General features: G+C 45.8%; 1 protein-coding gene across 1 annotated transcript; it reads left to right on the top strand.

Moving 5' to 3' along the window:
• The first annotated feature begins 1,740 nt into the window (after positions 1–1,740).
• On the top strand, positions 1,741–17,281 carry NPEPL1 (aminopeptidase like 1). The gene is made up of 12 exons (XM_082491261.1): positions 1,741–1,938; positions 2,806–2,991; positions 4,151–4,321; positions 6,959–7,048; positions 7,744–7,825; positions 8,080–8,222; positions 8,778–8,855; positions 12,541–12,641; positions 13,296–13,419; positions 14,582–14,758; positions 15,433–15,543; positions 16,372–17,281. The coding sequence occupies exons 1-12, from the start codon at positions 1,789–1,791 to the stop codon at positions 16,528–16,530; spliced, it is 1,572 nt and encodes a 523-aa protein (XP_082347387.1). The 5' UTR covers positions 1,741–1,788; the 3' UTR covers positions 16,531–17,281.
• The last annotated feature ends 2,828 nt before the right edge of the window (positions 17,282–20,109 follow it).

Raw genomic sequence — 20,109 nt, 5'->3', positions numbered from 1 at the left:
TATGAAAAGCACTGTGATAGCGAATTTCTTTCTACTGCAGGCCTTCTATAGGAACTGAAAAGTAAAATGGAAGAATTGGTTTCTTGCTCGGTGTATTTTGGAATGTGCTGAAAATTTAAATTAATGTAATTGGAACAACGTTCACTGAGGCTGCCTAGATTGCATTGATTTAGGAATTGCTTTTATGAGACACTTAAAACACAAAGAAGTCATCTCTCTTGCTTACGTCCTTGGAAACCTTGCTTTTGGTACAGCCTTGCAAAATGTCAGTTCTTGCATAGGTGACAGTGAATCTGATTTTGTTGGAAAAAAATGTATGTTCGCTGTCTTCAAAAGAAACCCAAACTTGCCTTCCCAGATAAATTACAATTCATTAAAAGAGGGAATCCATTATGATTTTGTATATCAGTTGTGGTGGGTTATGTAAGATGATATTTAAGTCACTTAATTTCATAAATACTTACAACTTGCGGAGGAGCGGCCACGGGAGATCGGTCCGCGTTGCAGGTTCCACCGTGGCTCCCGCGAGCAGAGGCGTTTGCGGGAACTGTTGGGGGAAAGCATGCAGGTTTCTGTGCTGTGGATCGAACTGACTTTCTCAGTCTGTTGCCTTGACGGGGCCCCTCCTCTGCTGCCGTGACCTCCATGAGGGAAGGATGGAGGGTTAGATGAGTGTCTCCTCCGCTTTGTTTACCTTTGCGATAACGGGGGCTCGGGGACAGCGCAGCGCTGGTGCTGCTGCGGTAGCAGGAACAGCAGGATCCCGGCGCCGTGACGAGGAGCTCACTGCCTGGGTGAGCCTTTGGGATGTCTCAATGCTGAAATAATGGCGGTGTGTTATTGATGTCTTTCGTGTCTTGAAGTGACAGTGAGCCCCTAAATGGTTCACGTTCTGTGGCTCAGTAAAGAGACTCGGAAACACTGGAGCTGGAGCTCATCTGTTGGGTTATGGCCACGCGTGATGGACCTCTGCAACAGATTCTGCTAGATCTTATATTCAGGCTAATTTTAAAAGTATCAGGCAATAAAGTTTCCATAATGTGCCTTTAAGGACCAAGACAGACCTTACTCTACGGAAGCTTTTTCTGCAATTCAACCCATTTATTTTCTTTTTAGATGTGTTTCCGTTACGTGCACCAGCGTCCACTGTTCCAGTGGAAGTGCGCTCCCCTTCTGATGGTTAGATTTTCCCAGCTGCCGATTAACGAGTATCGATTCCCGACTGACCTGACGTTAATAGGAGGTGATTGGCAAATATAAAAAGATGAGAATAAATACCCTGTTACATTTAAAACAAACATTTAAATTCACTACAAAAGCTGGTGTTTTGAAGACAGTTTCCTTTCAGTGAATCCCGGTGCTGTACCTTAGAGCCTAGTTTGGCTTTTTCCTGTTTCTGGGATATTTTCAGATGTACGTTTCACCGGCTCGTAGAATTCGTGAGGAAAAGAGGAAAGTGCACCGTTCCCATCCCAAAACGGCGTTACGAAGGGGAAGCGGGGGCCGGGCGGGGCGCTGCCGCGGGGCTGTGCCCGGTTTCCCCCCAGCCCGTAGAACCACGCACCCCCCCGTGCCGGCGGGTCGCACACCGGGGCCTTCCCGGCGGCGGCTGTGGCGCGCGGGGACCCCGCGGGGCCGCGGCGGGAGGGCGGGGGAGGGCCGCGCCGCCGCCGTCGCATCCGGGTCCCGGCCCCGCCCGCCCGCCGCGCTGCCCGCCCCGCGGAGCCGGCGCCGGGCGGAGCCGTGCGGACGGGCCGGGCCGGGCCGCGCCGGGCGGCGGGCAGGAAGATGGCGAACGTGCAGCTGGAGTTCCAGGCCAGCGCCGGCGAGGCGGACCCGCAGAGCCGCCCGCTGCTCGTGCTGGGCCAGCTCCACAACCTCCACCGCCTGCCCTGGGCCCAGCTGCGCGGCAAGCTGCAGCCGCGGGTCACCGAGGAGGTGAGGCGAGGCCGGGCCGCGGCGGGAGCGCGATGGCCCCGGCCCCGTCCGCCCGCCCCCCCCTCCCCGAGGCGGCGGCCCCGGCCCCCCCCCTGCCGGCCCCCCCCACGCCGGCCCCCCCCCCCGCCGGCCTCCCCCGGGCCGCCCCTCCCGCCCCCGCCCCGCGCGGCCTCGTGGTGCGGGGCGCGCCCGGCCGGGCCTGCGGCGGGCGGGGGCTGCCCCCGGGACCCCCGGCGGGGTAACGGGGAAGGGGCCGCTCCCGGCGACGGGAGGGGGGCGGCCGGCGCCTGGTGCTGCGGCGGGGGGAGCCGCAGCCCCCCCTACCCCCGTCCCCGCTGCAGAGCGCGGGCGCGTCTGCAATTAACGCAATTAGCCGACGGCGCGTTCCGGGGCGGCGCGGGCTGTGCCGTGCCCGGGGCCGGGGGCAGCGCCGCGGGGCGGGGGCGGGGGCGGGGGGCGTCCGGCGGGGCTGCGCGCCGCCTCCGGCTGTGTTTGCTTTTGATGCAATTGCTGCGCGAAACAGTAACTCGGGACGAGTAAATCAATCCGTCTCCAGGAAGACGGTCTCAGAAAAGCTCTGAAGCAGCGTTTGCGCTGTGCGGTGCGTTTTTAAATTGTAATTTGTAGGGCTTAAAAGAGATGCTTGTAATGGGAAGCGCGTTTGTGTTCTCTGGTTAACGCACAGGTTCGTCGTATTTCCCGTTTCTTTCCACTATAGTGGTTTTCGCGTTTAAAAGCATCCACACAATTTCTTTGTATCCAACACCTAAAATCCTTTAATTAAAGAGTGCCTAAATATAGTGGGAGTGAGATAGAAAGAAAAGCCTGATACAGTCCTTTGTCTTTAAATTCTTGTTTTCTCCCCAGATATGGCAATCCGCTTTAAGCACTCTGAACCCAAACCCCACCGACAGCTGTCCTCTCTACCTGAATTACGCCACTGTGGCCGCTTTGCCTTCCAGGGTCAGCCGGCACAACAGTCCCTCCGCAGCTCAGTTCATCACCCGCCTGGTTAGAAATTGCCTTCCAGGAGGCGTCAACAGATGTATTGTTGTAAGTGGCTGTTTGAAACTGCTTCTGGTGAAATGCCTAGTCAAGTATTTCCTCAACTTTTCAGGATTTTGGCTGTATCCAAGAGACTGGAGGTGGGCAGGTTTTACCGATACAATTATACTGACATTTATAAGTGGGTTTGCACTGACGCGTAAACAAGACCTGACTGTGATAGCGTATGAATGCTCGAGCAGTTGGAGGGAATTAAGGTTGGATATGTATGGAATGTCTTCAGCTAGGAATGTCCATGCGTGGGGAACCGGTATTGGCTTTTCAAATTAGGATTTATGCCATTAGCACATGCTTTAGAAGACGGACGTAGCCTGCCTGCAGAGTGCTGTGTCTGTATGTCGTAACCTGTTTAAGGTGCCTTGTTTGTGGTGTTCAGCAAGTTCTAAAAGTCTTAATGCAAACTAATGCTCCAATGTGAGTCCTTTGCAGGATAAGCTCTGCTTTGGTCATCTTCTGTATGAGCCTGTTAAATTTTTTACTTGTTTCTATGGCTTCTCCAGATTAACTCAGATTTCTAGGTTGTACAGAAGACTCATACAGTCAGCGTCAGTAACAAAAACTAATTATGCTCTTCACTTGGAAAACTTATTTGCAAGAGTAATAAGTCTACTTAATTTTTTTTCCCTCAACTTTGAAAATGTTTAGCTAAACTGCTTTCCATTGGTAATTTCAGTAATGAACTTCAGAAAAATATTTTACATGTTAAAAAGCTTTGGGGTTAATATTAGCCACATTCTCATATCATTTCTCACTTTGTTTAATTTGTTTTGAACACATATTGATGGCTCCCATGCTCTTTTTTTGTCTTGATCTGTAGGCTAACCTGCATTAATTGCACTAGTATAATTAAAGCAGTCCAGCTCCCTTATAAAGATGTACTAATTCCCACACAGTCAAGTCCAGCAGTGTAATTTATTTCCATATGGGAAACGATCTGAACCAGTTCAATGTGGTGCTGTTTGTACCACCACTCCATCCATGCACAACACGATGTATGAGAATGTCTTGATTCAGGCAGCAGTTATTCCCCCCCCCCCCCCCCCCCCCTTCACCAATAGTATCACAGGTAATAAATAGGTCCTTTTAAATACAGTCTTCCACACCCCTAATGTTGTCCAACTTGTTTGTCTTCTGGCTGGTGCTTCAGATGGTCTGCGAGCGGTCTGAAGTCTTCGCTTCTGCTTGTGCGTTGGCCAGGGCTTTCCCGTTGTTCACACATCGGTCCAGTGCGTCAAGACGCACAGAGAAGAAAACTGTAACGGTAGAGTTTTTCCTCGTTGGACAAAACAATGGACCAATAGAAGTGGCAACACTTAAAGTAAGATCATTTTTTTCTTCTATTCCCTGAAATATATTTTTTTTCTTCAATTTGTTGCGTGCACAAATACAGCTGTCTCGGGCTATATATGGAATAAGTGTTGTATCAGAAGTAATAAATTATCCTAGGTCAAAGTTCCTTGAAATTGATCAGTTCACAGCACCTGTGAGTAGAAATATTGAACATATTATTGCAACAAAGGCTGAAGTTGTTGTTCAACATTTAGGTTTCGGGGATGGAAAACACCAAACGAATAGCACAAAGAAATGTCTCCTTTCTCATGTTTATCATGGATACAAGTAGTGTATTTTTAGCCTTTACTGTTACATTACCTTCGGTGTGTGGGCTTCTCACTTACTTTTAGCCAGGCAAAACCTGTATGTGGCTGTGCAGGTAAATATCATAGTGAAGTCCCCAAACGGTGCTTATTCTGGGATCACGTATACCTTCTGCTGTTTCTGTCTGATGTACCTCTTCGGCTGAGTTTTTCTAGCAGAACTGTAGCCAGAAACGAGGCCCTGAGAAATGATACAGCTTGGAGATGAGCTAAATATAACACTTAAATATGTCTGAGTCGTCTTTCGATAGCGGATAACCAAAGACTGTTTCCCTCGCACCTGGCTATCACAAAGAGGAAACTCCACATCAGGTAACTTTTGGTATGCCAGCTCATTCCCCTTCAGGATTCTACCTTAAAAGCAATTCCAAGGTTTGCCCTTAAGCTGTTGGGCAGCTTCTTGTTCAGGGCTCCAGGTTCCGTGCTTCAGTGCAGATGGACACTCATGAGCTGATCAGTCAGAGAGGTTATACAAATCCCTTAAAAATTTTGGCAGTGGATTTGACAAAGGATATGGTGTTGCTGCATCTGAAATTCACAGAATTGCAGCTTTAGGGTGGTGGGGTTTGGTTTTTTGTTTTGTTTTGTTTTTTCTTTCAGTGTCTTTTCCTCCACACTTTGTCTTTACTCTATGAACTGATTTGGCCACAGTCTGGTTTTCAGGAAAGTGGCAGAGACATACATGCTATAAGTACAACTGTCTGTCACTCAATTTTTCCGTGCCCCAAATCGGAAAAAAACATAGCTGGTGTCAAAACCAGTTCCTTTGGATAGGTAGATTCCAAACCACTTGGGTTATTTATAACTAAATAACAAAGCTGAAATTATTTCTACCTCCTGTTCTTCCCCTTGATGTCAATGCCAAAATTATTACTGGCTTCCTCCACGCTACGTTTGCGCTCCTTAAATTCAACCAGCACCGGGCAGCCAGTGTAGAGCAGGGAAGAGGCACGTGGTAGGCTTTTTTAGCAAACCTCTCCCTTGGCATGTTGCTGTGTTTTGCACCTACTGCATTGTCAGGCTATTTTATGGCGAGGACTAGCATGGATTGTCACAGTTTTACAAGGCGCTTATTAAAGGCTGCCATTATCCAGGTTCTCTTGCCTACCCTGGAAGCCAAACCCAGGCACAGCTTATTTCTGTAAGTCATATTGTTTCCCTTGGACTTGGCCCTTGGGTTAGAGCACCTCGGTTTACCTGCACGGCCCTAACGGTGAATCACTCCGAACCCCGCTTGGCTCCCGAGGAGGTCCTTATCCCTTTAGGGGAAGTAACGCAATCGAAAGTAATTGTAGGGAGTCGGGCACCGTTCCAAAGCAAGCCAAGGTTTACGAGTCTGCTGGGATACGGAATGTATAGAGTCCTTAGGGCAGTCTGGCCAAGCCAGACTTCAGATACCTCAGCACGAAGGACTATCCAACACCTCGTATTCGTTTGAAACCCGTCTTGACCCCCCCGTCTGCTGTGTGTGGTCTGCAGCGTAGTGTGGCTACTGGAAAGCGTGAACAAAGTTTCCTTCCACCTAGTGTTTTTGTTTCGGGCTGCTGATTCACAGGAGTTAGCAGTTGAAGCTTAGTGTCTGGTGCCCTCATTGTCCTTTTTGCCAGGAGGATCCTTCTTTAAGGAAGCGGCCTGGGCATGCTCACTGCCGACCGTTTAGATTCTGTCTGCTCTTGGCTGCATAAGTTTTTACTCAGTCCAGGTGAGGGTCAGTCCGTTTTGCCACAGGAATGAGGAAAATGATGCGTGCATGTTTTACACAAATATGAAATATTCCGCATTCCCCATGGGCCTGCCATATAGGATGTCTTATGGTGGTAATCTTTATTGCTCTCAGCCACTCTGCTCGCTGTATATAAACTTTGCGGTTTCCCATGTTGTAGAATATGTAATCTCTGCAGGTTTCTAGCCCGAGCAGCCGACAAGCTCGTTGTGACTTCCTGAATTGGCTTCCTCTTATCTTTCTTTCCCTCACCTCACATTGCCTTCTCGGTCTCCCTTTGATAGTGGAGAAGGCTACTAATTTTGCAATATCGACTCACCGTGGGAAGGAATACAGTTGCTTAGAAATTAGAGCACGGGGAAAAATAACTTAAGCTTAACACATACGAAAAATAATGGTTAGCTTGGTTGGCATTATTTAATACTGTACGACTGCCGGTGATCAGTTGCAGTTAAGCATTACTGTGCTCTGGAGGAACCACACATCTGGCATGGGCTGCGTAGGACTGAATGCAGAGCTGCTCAGAAAACCAGCCAAACCAAGGCCAGCTCTCAGGTGTCCTCGCTTCTTTTCATAGTGTCTGGCAAGTGCCACAGAAGGAGTCCGGCTGGCTGCTCGAATTGTGGACACCCCATGCAATGAGATGAACACGGATAACTTCCTGGAGGTAGGTAATACACCTGCTGAGTAAGAGTTACTAATCGTAAGTCTAGACTACGGTAATCAAGAACTAGTGTTGCTATCTCTTAGCAAAACTTGTATGTCAGCAGTGGGAACCACATCAAAGACCCTGTCCAAGGATGCTGAGGCTATTTCTTTGGCCTTTAATATTTTGTAGAACTTTGCCAAGTTGGAAGGAGGCAGAGTGTACAGCTTGGGTTAAGGCACTGGGCGTCAGAAGACATGAGTTCTTGATTCAGTTGTGACACTAGCTTGTTTGCCAGTGCTAATGTTGCCTTAAGCCTGATGGTGGTAAGAGTTTCTGAAATTATGGGGCAGAAGTTGACATGGTTCCAGATGAGTTTTATCATAAAGGTCTGGCAAGCTGTTGAGAATGAAAATATTCCTGTCCTATTGCATCATGATCCAATAGAGTGAATACTGGACTTTACCTCTGAAGATTTCTTCTGTTGGCGGGGCTTAAAGGTCAAATTTGTATTTCATGCCACAGTAAGTCAAGGATGTCTCAGTGGAATTAGGCCATTGGAAAACCAGCACCGCTCCCAAAATTGTGAATGTTTGTATGTGTATGTATGCAAAAATCACACAGAGCCCTGAAGTGGGTACCCATATGTGTGGAAAGACACAAATGTGTCCTTCTGATGACTGACTGACAATGTCCTTTTTCTTTTCATGATTAAGGAAATCAAAAAAGTTGGCAAGGATCTTGGGATTACTCCTACCATTATTCGAGATGAGGAGCTGAAAGAGAGAGGCTTTGGAGGTATATCTTGTTGAAAATTCAGCTTTTATCCTAGCAGTTAATTGGAATGTTTTGCTATCTTGATTGTAAAATTTTACAATCAAAGAAATGTGTTTTATTTGCGTTATGTTTATTTTTGTCTTTTATTTGTGTTATATTTATTTTTGAAACGGTTTTATTGCCCATAGTATGCCAAGATGTTTTACAGAAAATAGCCACAGATTGCTCCCCACGGTCTTTCTTCGCCACAGGTTGTTTAATTCTCTGTTTTCCAGGTATCTACGGAGTTGGCAAGGCAGCTCTGCACCCTCCGGCCCTAGCAGTTCTCAGTCACACTCCAGATGGTGCTACACAGACCATCGCATGGGTGGGCAAAGGCATTGTGTATGACACTGGAGGACTCAGCATTAAGGGAAAGGTACATAAACACTTGTTCTGCTGCTGCCTTTGCTTACAGTGTCGTTTTCTGATGGAAGTAACTCAGTTAATGTCTGTAGGAAACCAATATATTTTTTTTTGAGTAAACACTTGGTCTACTGTCATCTGTATGGACACAAACTGTCAGGGGAGAAGACCAAATAGGATTCAAGAAACACTCTACAGAGCAGTTAAATAGCTACCTGGTATTTTGCCCTTGAAGCGTTGCCCACTGCTAGGAGAAAGCTAGAAACAAAGTTGTTTAATTTCCGATTTTGGAGATAGATCCAAAACCCGTTTGAGTTAGCCTCAGTGCGAATCTTGTAAACAACCTTTTTCTTTTTTCTTTTCTGGCAAATTAGCAGCAGTGGTTTAGTATTTTCCAGTTCTAAGGCAAGATCCACCAATAAGCAAGCGCACGCGTTCATGTTTCTGTTATGGCTGGGCACTGTCAAGACCAGAGTTACAGGAGCATCAGAAATACTAGTTTTAGCAGGCATTGCTGTGAAATTCTCTTTTAAAGAAAAAAAATAAACCTGTGGTTCTGTTTAAACAGACTACGATGCCTGGAATGAAACGAGACTGTGGTGGAGCAGCTGCTATTTTGGGTGCCTTCAAAGCCACTGTAAAGCAAGTAAGTAAAACATGTTAATTGATATCATGTATCCCGGCAGTGCCAAGGAGCAGTTTGGGTTTTGGATATATTCCCAGATGCGGGGGCCAGTCTAGTCCTGAAGTTCTGACCTGCCACTGCTATTGGTGATCTTGAACCACTCTGCTCAATAGCAGAAAAGCTGTGTTTCTGAAATAGCAATAGAAATGTTTCTGAAATAGCAGAAAGCTATTTCAGGAAAACATTTCAAATCTTCACCGGGATCTTGAGAACTGTGAGAAATTCCTTGAGTGCTAATTTTTTTTTAAGAGTGAGTCTTGAATTTCGGGGTTTGTTCTGTGGACTGAGTGGTTTCTGGTTCTCTGAATCAGATTTATACTTGAGTTATCCAGTGCTGATTTTGTTTAAGCTGTGGGATTTGGGGCAGCTGTCGTCCCCTAAGCAAAGAAGGGGATGAGTCTGGGATATGGAGTCTGTCTGTGCTCCAAATCCTGTGCCAGTTCTAATATTAACCTACTGGGGAAGTGGCAGCTCTGGTCTCATCAGGAGCTGCTGGTTGGTTTGCTTCTGTGGTCAGAAAGTAGTAGGGGAGCTGGGAAGACGCCAGGTATTGAAATACAAAGAATTAAAAAAAAATACGTATTGCGCTTTAACAATATGAGTTGGGGAAAAGAAGTGGCCCCTGCCAATAAAACTCTGCCCTCTCCACAAATCCAGTGACTGAGTCTTGCTGACAGAGCAGCTATTGCCTCCAAGGAGTATCCAAAGTTCAAAGAACGTTTACTGCTGCAGATTAATGCATAGATCTGACGGAAGCTTTGTCCAGGGGATGATCAGTGCCAAATTCCCATTTCTCAACAGTTTTGCTCTGTGCCTTGGCCCTAGCAGCATGTTTGATGTGGAAAGATTGTAAACTTCACAGTTATCTGCAGAGACTTAAAATTGAAAACAGATTTGTGAGCTGCACCTTAGGCAAAACGGCTCGCTTTCCGTAACTAAGTCCTTCAGAAGGTTAGATCACGCGTTTGCAAGGGACAGGAGCTAGAACTTACACAGTGCTTTGGCAGAGTGTGGGAAAGCCATAGATGCGGTACGTTCTTTTGGTGATTCAGTCCTTGTTTCCAAAGTAGTTTTGCGTGTAATTATCTGTACCGAGAGAAGTTGCATTCACAGTCACAGTAGGTGTGAGCGTAAGTGATCTGTCATTTCATATGCAGTTATTGAAACAATGAATAAACCGGCCGTGATATGTTTGGACAAACTGGGCCTGAAGAAGCTGTCATACCTTGCAAAAAATCTGTGCCTTTATATGTAAAAACAAAAGAATGGTCTCACTGCATAATTTTACAACCTCATGTAAGAAGACTTGTTAATGAAATCCCTGCAGGAAATGTATTGAGATAGGCAGTGGAAAGAATTTGTTGTAGTTACTGTCTCAAGACTTTTTTTTTTTTAAACACTCTTAAGAAAATATAAAGCTGGAAGAGGTTTAAATTAGCTATGCTTTGTCACAGAGACTGAAGTTGGAAACGTGTGTTGGATAGAAAGCTCAGTGGGAAGAGGGGCAGAGGTTATTATCCATCTTCAGAAAATATCTGCCTACATGCTGTTCAACAGTTTTACAGCGTGATTTACAAAGGTTTTGGATGGCAAAATTAAGCAAGCGATTTTTCCTAGAAAGATGCATTTCATCCTTTGTAAGCTTTCACACAAGGGAGAAGAGAAAAACATTCACTTAAGTTTTTGAAATCCTTCTTGATCCTGCATGTTAACAGTGAATCCTGATTTTGAAGAGCTACAAACAGAATGAGATTCAGGAAAAGGCAACTGGTACTGGAAGGGGGTTTTCGCACTTTGACAGTAGATTAACCACATCTCCCACTTGGAGGAGGAGAATTTGGTGCAGTCCAGTGAGAGATTGTGAAAAGAGTGGTTTTTTTGCTGCCCAGACCGTTTTGGAAGAGCAAAGGGCCATGGATGGAAGGTTATCTCACCAACAATACTGTTTGCCCACTGGCTGGACTAGAAACTGCAAAGTTACTTTATGGCTTCTAGATGCTGCCCGTTATTGTGAAAGGTTCTGATTGATGCATTTGCTCTTTAGACTTCAGTACATGTGCTGATTCAGCAAGTCCAGATTTCTTCAGCTGCGGACTTTTGTCAAGAGATTAACAGTAAAACTGACCCCGTTTTCCCTTGGAATTTGATATTTTTAAGGCTAGCTGTCCCAGTTGAGGAGGAACTATGTTTTTATTTGTGAAATGCTGCTGTCTCCCTTTCTGTTCCTAGGATCCATCCACACAATATAGCCGTTACATAAATAACAAAATCATCATAAATTTCCATAACCATAAGAGCACTTGATTTTAAACCGAAGTAAACCAGAATGGGCTATGCCAGAAAAGGGGAGGCTAAGGGAAAAAGAGAGTTTGAATATGCTGTGTGCCTCCCAGCAGGAATGGTGCATTAAAAATCCCAACATGCTCCCATCCCACCCTCCCCCCCAAAAATCCCAACCCAAATTCATTTTAGCCGTGGATATTTTTGGTTTTACATGGAAAGAGAGAGGATTGATCCTGGTAGTGTGTTTCTGACCTGTGGTGCAGGTTGGGTGCTGAAGGGCAGTGAGCTGTGTCATCGGCAGCTGGGAGATGCACTGGGAGGTGGAGTACCACCACGTTCCAGGATTGCCACGATCAAAGTTACTTTCCAACAAAATTCTCACAGATGGAGTCCGTTCACCTGGGGTTGTTTTTTTTTAGGGAAAGCATGCAGTATGCAAATGGCTGCATAGTGGAAAGTGCTGGAAATAATAAAAGCCAGTATCGCTGTGGGCTCTTCCTCAGTGTGGCAGAAATGATGGGAAGGAGCTCAGGTTCTCAAATGGCCCCAGTTGTATCTTTGTTGTTATTGGAGACTGAGTAAAAGCAGTGGAAAATACAGGGTTTGGAAAACAATCCTAAGCATCCTGACTGCCTGTGTAGTGTCCTCTCACAAGCCTTTGTAATTGTCACGTCAAAAGCATCCGTCACTTGGATCTTTCCGTGGTGGCTATGAAAGGTGAAGGAGTTAGGCAGTCCGGACATGTTGTTTGTGATCTCTGTTGTGAGTCAATGTTAGAGTTGTGTTAAAATTACATGAGTGAAGCATTGTGTCTTTGGAGGTGTATTCTGCTGATTTTCATAGAGGAGTACTGTAGTTTGGTGACTCAGGGTTTGGTTTTGGTGAGCCTGGCAGTTTCCTGGTGAGCTCAGTGGGCTTTGGAGTAGTGCTTGTGAGGATCTTGCCGGAGCTGGCTGTAACCTGCTCTTCCCAGGGAATCGCGTTTGGCTAAACATAACCCCCTCCAGTTGCATCTGCACACTGCATATAAAAGACGTTTTAACTCGGATACCTTGCCACTGAGAGGAGATTGTACCGATCACTGCTTAATTGACAAGGGCTTTCTAGGTTCCTTCCCCATTTGGCTGACACATGCGTTAGAGGCTTTTATTCACTCTACAGCGAGAACTCTAAACCCGGTGTTAGATGTTACCTCCTCGCCTGCTTTCTATAGCTCTCGGTCTCAGCTTAAAGCTATTCCTCACAGATTTCCTGTGTAACTAGTGGCATTGCTGTCAAGAAGTCATAATCCTTCATTGATTTCAGTCCCAATAAATTAGCTTGATGTGAATCAAAACCCATTTCTCTCCTATCGTTGTTCCAGGGTTTTAAAGACAATCTTCACGCTGTTTTTTGTTTGGCTGAGAATGCAGTTGGACCACGTGCAACAAGACCTGATGACATTCATGTTCTTTACTCTGGAAAGTAAGATATATCTACCCTTTTCACAGAAACATAGGGAGGAAACGTCATCTTTGGTTCTGTTTATCTGAGTACCATGCAGATTGTGAACCTGTCCCTCAACAGCTTCCCTAAATATTGATGGTAGTATTTCAGACAGCCATAGTAGTGAGTTTTAAGTGTGCTTAGAGTTTCCTGTTGGGTATGTAAACACACATCAAAATACCTGTCATATATCATGCACTGAAGTTTCCTTAAAGCACTCGGGTTTAGGTGTTTTTTCCAGTACAACCAGCTTTCTGTGTCCATCTGTATCGATATTGTCTCAGTTGTAGACGTAGGTAACCATCGTATAAGAATCTCTTCTTGTTTTAAGCAGAGTACGATACTTCTTTGTATGGCAGTAATTTGTAAAATCCCAGCTTGACATGCCGGGCGCTACACCGGCCCAACAAGGAGACCCAGCCGCGGGGCCGGTACTGGCCCAGCCCTTTTCCACGTGCGCTCTGGCTGGATGTTTGCAGCTGGGGAATAAGCAGCCGTACAGACCTGCAGAGCCAAATAAGACAGCACGTTAGGTTTGAGTCTGCTTTCTCATACGGTATTCTAGTCCAGACTGATGAGTCCTAACTTCCAGCCCGAAGCACTGTTGTATTAAAAGCCCTCTCTTCTTCCTAGAACTGTGGAAATCAACAACACTGATGCAGAAGGCAGACTGATACTGGCTGATGGAGTAGCTTACGCATGCAAAGATCTCGGAGCTGATATCATTCTTGATATGGCCACTCTCACTGGAGCTCAGGTACCTACACGGAACTGCTCGCGGACAGGGGGTGCGCCTTCTGCTGCCTGTGCCTCACACGGCCTTTGCCTGTGTCCTGCTGGTCTTGGGGGGAATGTAGATGTGAACTGTTGTGCCTGATGGTGGCTTCCCGAGCTCCTGCAAGAGAAAGTTGCCAACCGCAGCCCCAGAGACTGTAAACCCCTGTGCACATGGCTTGTGCCAGCAATGAGTTACACTTATAACTGCATTACGCAAGCAGGCTTTTTTTGTTCTTTATGCAACTTTTTTGCTTTTGCATGCTTAAAGAAAAAATTGTATTCTTCTGATGACATTAGCAGCTGATGTAAGCGATCCAGTACTCGATGTTTACAATTCAATAGCTTTATAATTAGCAGAACTGATTCGATGATAGTGATCAGGAATTTTCTGGTCCGTAAAATGGCTTAAATTGTAAGTTATGCACAGAAGGATACAAGGGTACAAATTTAATGCTACTATTTTTTGATACATATTCCTGTTTTTTAAAAGGTTATATTGACAAGCAGTGACTCTCGTGGTTTAATTTTCTAGAAAATTAGTTTGTCTTCATATCTGGAGGAGAAATGGTGGCAAATTTTAGAAGCATGAATGTTGCATACGTTGGTGTAAAGAGTCCTTTGAAAGTTTCCCATCACTGTCCTACTGGAACACTGGTGTGATGGTGGCTCCTGGGTTTTGTATATTCGGAAGGAAGCGACCTTTCCAATGAATGAGGATGTTACATCCTGGCTGTTTGTGCGATTGACACACGTTGCTGGGGTATCCTCTGTGTGTGTGTGTATTAGGTGTTTTATTTGTAATTAATTACTGATTTAATTTTATTTCTAAGGATAAATAATTGTAAAGTGGTATGGTTTGCTTGCTCAATAACTATAAGTGGTTTTGTGGGACAGTGGTTTGAATAGGCCAGACAAATGCAGACTATTTCACTGCAGAATGGATTGTCAGAAATTTTAAGATTCAGCAGTAGCTACAACGACTCTGTCTACATCTGTAACGCTACTGTCTTGTAGAGTGGTTCTGAGACATTTTTTTCTTGGTGGATTTGTTAGGTGCAAAGCAGCTGTTAATGCTGAGAGGGAGTATCCTACCTCGCACAGTTAAGGTGAATCCTTCCTGATTTTGTCTTGTATCTCACTAGGGAATTGCTACAGGGAAGTATCATGCTGCTGTCCTTACCAATAACGAAGAGTGGGAAAAGGCCTGTGTTAAAGCTGGCAGGAACTGTGGAGACTTGGTCCATCCTCTTGTGTATTGCCCTGAGCTCCACTTCAGTGAATTTACCTCTGCTGTAGCTGATATGAAGAACTCTGTGGCAGTAAGATACATATTTTTTTCTTTAAATGGCATTTATGACATAAAAATTTGTGTTTTCTTGGTAATGTGCTGGCCTGCTAATAGCTGGCTGAAAGCTCTTCACAAGGGCTGTAATCTTTTAGAAATGGGCTGTATAATTATGGACTTCCAGGTCTTTTACGTGCGGATTTTGCACTATGCTGATATTTAGTGTCAATTTTAAGCAGGGTATTCTGCTGCAAGGGTGTCTTTGGGCTGCTTGCCTTTTAAGCGTGCCACTAAGATGAATGCTAAATTCCTGGATGGAGACGGTTTAAGAAGTGAAGACGAGTATTCCTTAGATCGTATATAACCAACAGAGACAGTAACTGGGAACGCAGAAACCGGGACACCGAGGGAAGAAGCCTCAGGGATCGCTGCAGCTGCTTTTGCTGTGTGTGAGAGTTACAGTGTGCACTAAGTTCCAAAAACATTGTGGAAAGGAGCTTGGGCAGAAGAGGAATTGAGCAGGACCAGACTGCTACCAGGGATTAAGTCAAAGGATTTACAATATAGTTGGTCAGCAAAGACGTGTCTTTCAGGGCCATTCGTTAAGCTGTGAACTAGATTTGCACTACTGTCTTTTCTGTGGGCAAGAATAAAACATTGACATTCTCTTTTCTTGCAAGACCAACTGTATTTTTATTGTTTCTCCAGGACCGAGACAATACTCCAAGCTCCTGTGCCGGGCTCTTCATTGCTTCTCACATTGGCTTTGACTGGCCTGGGGTCTGGGTCCACTTAGACATAGCTGCGCCTGTTCACGCCGTGAGTATGTTCATACGACCTGTGGCCCTTTCCTGGGCACGCAGGCTGGGTAAAGCGAGCTGCTGGCGCCTGCGGGTATTCTGAATCTGAGCCATCAAATTCGAAGCGAGAGAATTAGGTGGAGAAGAGTTCTTCCGAAAAGCATTGACTCTTCATCTGTGTTGGGAATTTCTTTGTTTTGGTAGCTTCATCTGTTCATATTTTTCATTTTTGCTTTAAAATACTCTGATGCTTTAATCAGCAACATCATCATTGTAAACTTTGACAACTTGCCTGCTCTCAGTTCATGGCAATAATCCTAGCCTTCCATTTTCACCCATATTGTTTTAAGACGATTGACCAGAGTTGATTTTCCTGCCTGCTGACCTGCAGCGGAGAAAACGTTTCTTTCCTCTTGGGGATTTCCCCTCCCCACGGTGATGGAACTTGTTTTTTAGGAAAAAAGAATATACACAAGCCAATTTACTCCCCCTGCCTCCTGTATTTTTACCCCCAACTTACTCAGCTCATACTCCAAATCCATGCACGTGCTGGATGGAACATTCCCTGCCCTGAACAATGCTAGCATAAATCCACTCTCGAGTCAGTGTGAGCACTGTTCTCGTGTGAATCAACCGATGTGTTGCTTTAACCTAACGGGGGCAGACTCCGATAGCGGTAAGGATACAGAAGCACAAGCTGAGCAGACCTGCCAGGGACCCCGGGTCCTGGCTGTGGCCGTGCGCCATCACTGCTCTTGTTGAGCGAGCAGGTAAATTAAAACTAGATTCAGATTATACAGTCTGAAGTGTGAATTGGGTTTTATGTTTTGTTTTGTTTTTTTCCTAGGGTGAACGAGCTACTGGCTATGGTGTGGCTTTGTTGCTGTCCCTGTTTGGAGGGGCGTCTGAAGACCCTTTGCTAAACATGGTGTCCCCTCTAGGGTGCAATGGAGACTCTCCCGCTGAAGATATGGAGAGGGACTCCAAAAGGCGGCGCCTGGTTTAATGCGCCCCAGCCCTAAGTGACGGGGTGCGTGGGTTACCTCACTTTGCACTGATTTCATTCTCAAGCAATGAAAATGTCACGCATCAGAAATTGCCATTTTTTTTACTACCGTGATAAGATTTATTACTTGTTTCTGATAAAAACAGCCTGATTTCTTGTTGGTTTTTTTTTTAAATTATTGGTGCAGACAGTTGCTGAACAATATCAGTGGTGCAGAGTCCAGGCTCAACAAACTGTATCAGGAAGAGGGCGCGTCCTCCTCTGAGCTCCTCACAAAACCTAACCAAGTGCATTAGCGCATGAGAAGCTCTCTCTAGTCTGAAGAAGCAACTGCAGCTACTGCTTACAAAGCCTTCTGAGTTACTTGTTATCTGTGAGGTTTTATCAGACATTTCTGCAGGCCCCACTACATCTCAGAGCACAGGACAAGGAAAAAAAAACTCTGTAGACTTGGCTTATTCAGTGACAATTTAGCTTAGCAGCAAAGGAGATGTAATGAGAAAAGGCCTATAGTTTTAATAAGGTGCTGTTTCCGCATGTTTAATGTTTTTTCTGACCAGTAAAATCAGCAAGAGTGGTCCAGAACATATCTCTACGTAAATCTTTCACATACAAATTACAGAATGTATTCGTGTTAAATGAGGAAAAAAAAAAATAGAGGGACTGTGATTGAGTAAAATCGGTTTACAAAGCAGAGTGGCTTCTTGCCACTTAATAAATTTATTATTATTAAAGCAGCTTACCTATCCCATGTGGTGTTTCATGGTGTTATTTACATTTCTGAGAACGCTGAGTGCTCCAAGAAATTTGCACGCAACATCATCACTCTGTTCAGATTCCTTTTCCCAGCACTCATACACCTGCGAACAGACCTGATAGAGTAACAGCCGGTACGGAACGGTTCGGGCCGGCGCCGAGGAACTCGCACCGATTCACTTGGTTTGATTCGGCAGCAGTCGGGGCTGTGCAGTACTAGTTTGTGTATGAGGCAGTCACAGGAGGCTGACCAGCGCTCCTTTGGCTGGGACACCCGCGGGGAATGGCTTGCCCCCCTTTATGTGATGTCAACAGCAGAGCCGGGAACAGAGTGACCAAGTTTCAGTCTGTGCTGGTCCCTGCCCGGTGGTTCGAGCGTCAGCCTCTGGAAACGTTTCTTGGCTCAACCAGAGTGTTGATGGTGAAAAATCCCGCCCAGCACACACTTTTGGCTGCTTTGCAGATGAAGTCCAGCTGAGTTTGTGATGAATTGCACCTTTCCCTGTGTCGGAGGTGATCTCTGGAGAGAGCTGTGCTGGGGTTTAGGTGGAGTTCCAACAATGAGGTACACATCTGGTTTAGGCATGAGTCGCTTTGATTAAAGGCTTCATGGAAAGCTGAACGCAGAAGGGAGAAGAAACAACATTTTTCATTCGGGTTTTGTGGCTACATTTGATTCTTAGACAGAATGTAACTTTTTTTTTTTTTTTTTTTTAATTAAAAAAACCTGTATTTGCTTCTCCCTTGCTGCTTTGATTCCCTGGCCCACTCGATCATCGTTTTAGGAGACAACGAGGTAAATGAGCTCTGCCTTTGGCCATTCTAGACACTTGGTATAAAGCGCTATCTGGTACCAAAAACTGTTGTGTGAAATGTGTTGATGAAGAATTATTTTCATTACTGACTCAGTCTGACCACTGAAGCTAATGGCAAAATGTTCTAATTTCAGTGCTCTGGACTCAAGTCTTCAATCTCCGTCCTGTAGAAACACTCTTCAAATTAATTCTAATTTTGAAATTTAGTGTTTTGCCGCAATGAGGCAGATTTTTACATAAAAAGTAGACTGTGGTTTTGTGGAATAAGACTAAATTCTAATGCTATTTACTGAATGCAGCAAGCCAAATAAAGGAGAAATTAGATTTTGATGACTGATTATCATAGTCTTCAATTTTACTGTGTCTCAAAGCATATTATTTTGCTGGATTTAATTTGGAAGGCACTTTATAGAAGCCATCTTTAAAAGGAAATATCTAATGTTAAATCTAATATGAAATACTTGAAAAGCAAACGGGATAAATATTTAGGAAATCAAAAACTGAAAACTGGCTTAAGCTTGCTTAAATAGAGTAAAAGAAATCAATCCAACACCTCATAGTAAAAAGGCCTGATGCTTCCTCTGTTTCAGCAATACAAAATAAAAATAATAAAAATTAAGGCTTTTTTATCAATTCCATAATAAAATCCCTTTCTATTCCTGAAGTACGTTATTATTTCCTTTTGTTTAGATAAGAGGTTTATTCCCTAGAGCAGAAGCTCAGGACCTACACAAGACAGTGATTTATGATCTGTATTTAACAAATGAATGATTCTCTTTCTTCCGTGTTTCGCAGAGCTCGCGTAGGGACCATTCCCGTTAAGCTCACAGTGTTTCTTTACCCCTGATGAGCAGAACTTCAGTTCCTCCAAGACCCACTTCCACCACGTGGGCTTACATACCTGCTTTCAGGCACTGGGCAATTTTAGCTTCTGCTGCAGCATTTGCCCTGAAGCATCTCGGCGTGAGACCGGGAGGGGATCTGCGAAGGGGGAGATCCCCAAACTGCCTTAGAAATAGCAGATAGTGTCTGAAGTTAGTATGTGGGATAGTTACCGAAGAGAAATAAGCCTGTGTCGGGTGGCAAAGCTGGAATTTGGTCTCCGCAGCGGTCACCCGCTTCTGCTCATCGCAGGGCGACCTGACGGAGCAGAGTGCAGCAGCTCTGATGTTCATACCGCCTCTGCGCCACCCGGACCTAATGCCCTGCGGTTACTAACACCTTCAGCTTTATAGTCCCTTCTGTGTGACAAAGCAGCAGTTATTCGCAGGAAACAGTCCCAGACACCAGAGGCTGACCTCCGTGGATTTAGGTGACTACACCTGAAGTATTTTCTGGCACCACTTAAGCAACTTTAAATAGAAACGCTCCTACACGGGGCGGCGTGCATCTCTGTAGTCTCGTGACACACTGCGAGGTCCCGGGTACTCCACGCTGCCGGGTCCCCTGGACCGACCCTTCGCAGGTAACAACGCAGCACAGGGCTCAGTGAGCTGCTGAAGATCACCTCGGTATCGGGGGGGGCTCCCAAGCTCCGGGTTCCCAATGTCCTCCCACTCCTCAACCGCCTTCTGAGCAACCTCAGGAGATGGCACAGGGCCACAGGGGACCTGGCAGCAGGCTCCAGAAGCAGCATAAAGCCAGGGAGGTGCCTCTCCAGGTTGTTTTGTAGGAATTAGAGCTTAGGTTACCACAGCTGTGGACCCAGCACCTTTAAGAGAAGGTTGTCAATTAAGCAGAAGCCAATACACTGCCCCAGGAGGTTTCCTCCTCCTCATTTCCTTCTGGGTGCTGTGCTGCTCTTCCCTGGGGACGGCCCCGTGGGCACCGACAGAGGGTGAGCGGGTGAGTTAAGCTCCTCTGCCGTGGCCACCTGCCTCTGGGGGCTGATGGTCCACCGCAGACCACTGCTGCTCTTTGACTTGGTGACAACCGTGTCCTCTGGGTGGTAGTTCGCTGTGAGCTGGGTGGCAGACTTGGGAGGGGAGGACGAGGGTGATCTGCTGGT

This window comes from Vanellus vanellus (assembly GCF_965231255.1).
Source record: "Vanellus vanellus genome assembly, chromosome: 15".
Classification (NCBI taxonomy): Eukaryota; Metazoa; Chordata; class Aves; order Charadriiformes; family Charadriidae; genus Vanellus; species Vanellus vanellus.
The sequence above is the reverse complement of the archived record's forward strand: the minus strand, read 5'-3'. Positions and strand labels throughout refer to the sequence as shown.

Excerpts from the sequence above, each read along its gene's own strand:
- NPEPL1 (XM_082491261.1), top strand. The coding sequence starts at position 1,789 with ATGGCGAACGTGCAGCTGGAGTTCCAGGCCAGCGCCGGCGAGGCGGAC. Across the intron at positions 7,049-7,743 it reads ACACGGATAACTTCCTGGAG|GAAATCAAAAAAGTTGGCAA; the intron begins GTAGGTAATACA and ends TTCATGATTAAG. Across the intron at positions 12,642-13,295 it reads CATGTTCTTTACTCTGGAAA|AACTGTGGAAATCAACAACA; the intron begins GTAAGATATATC and ends TCTTCTTCCTAG.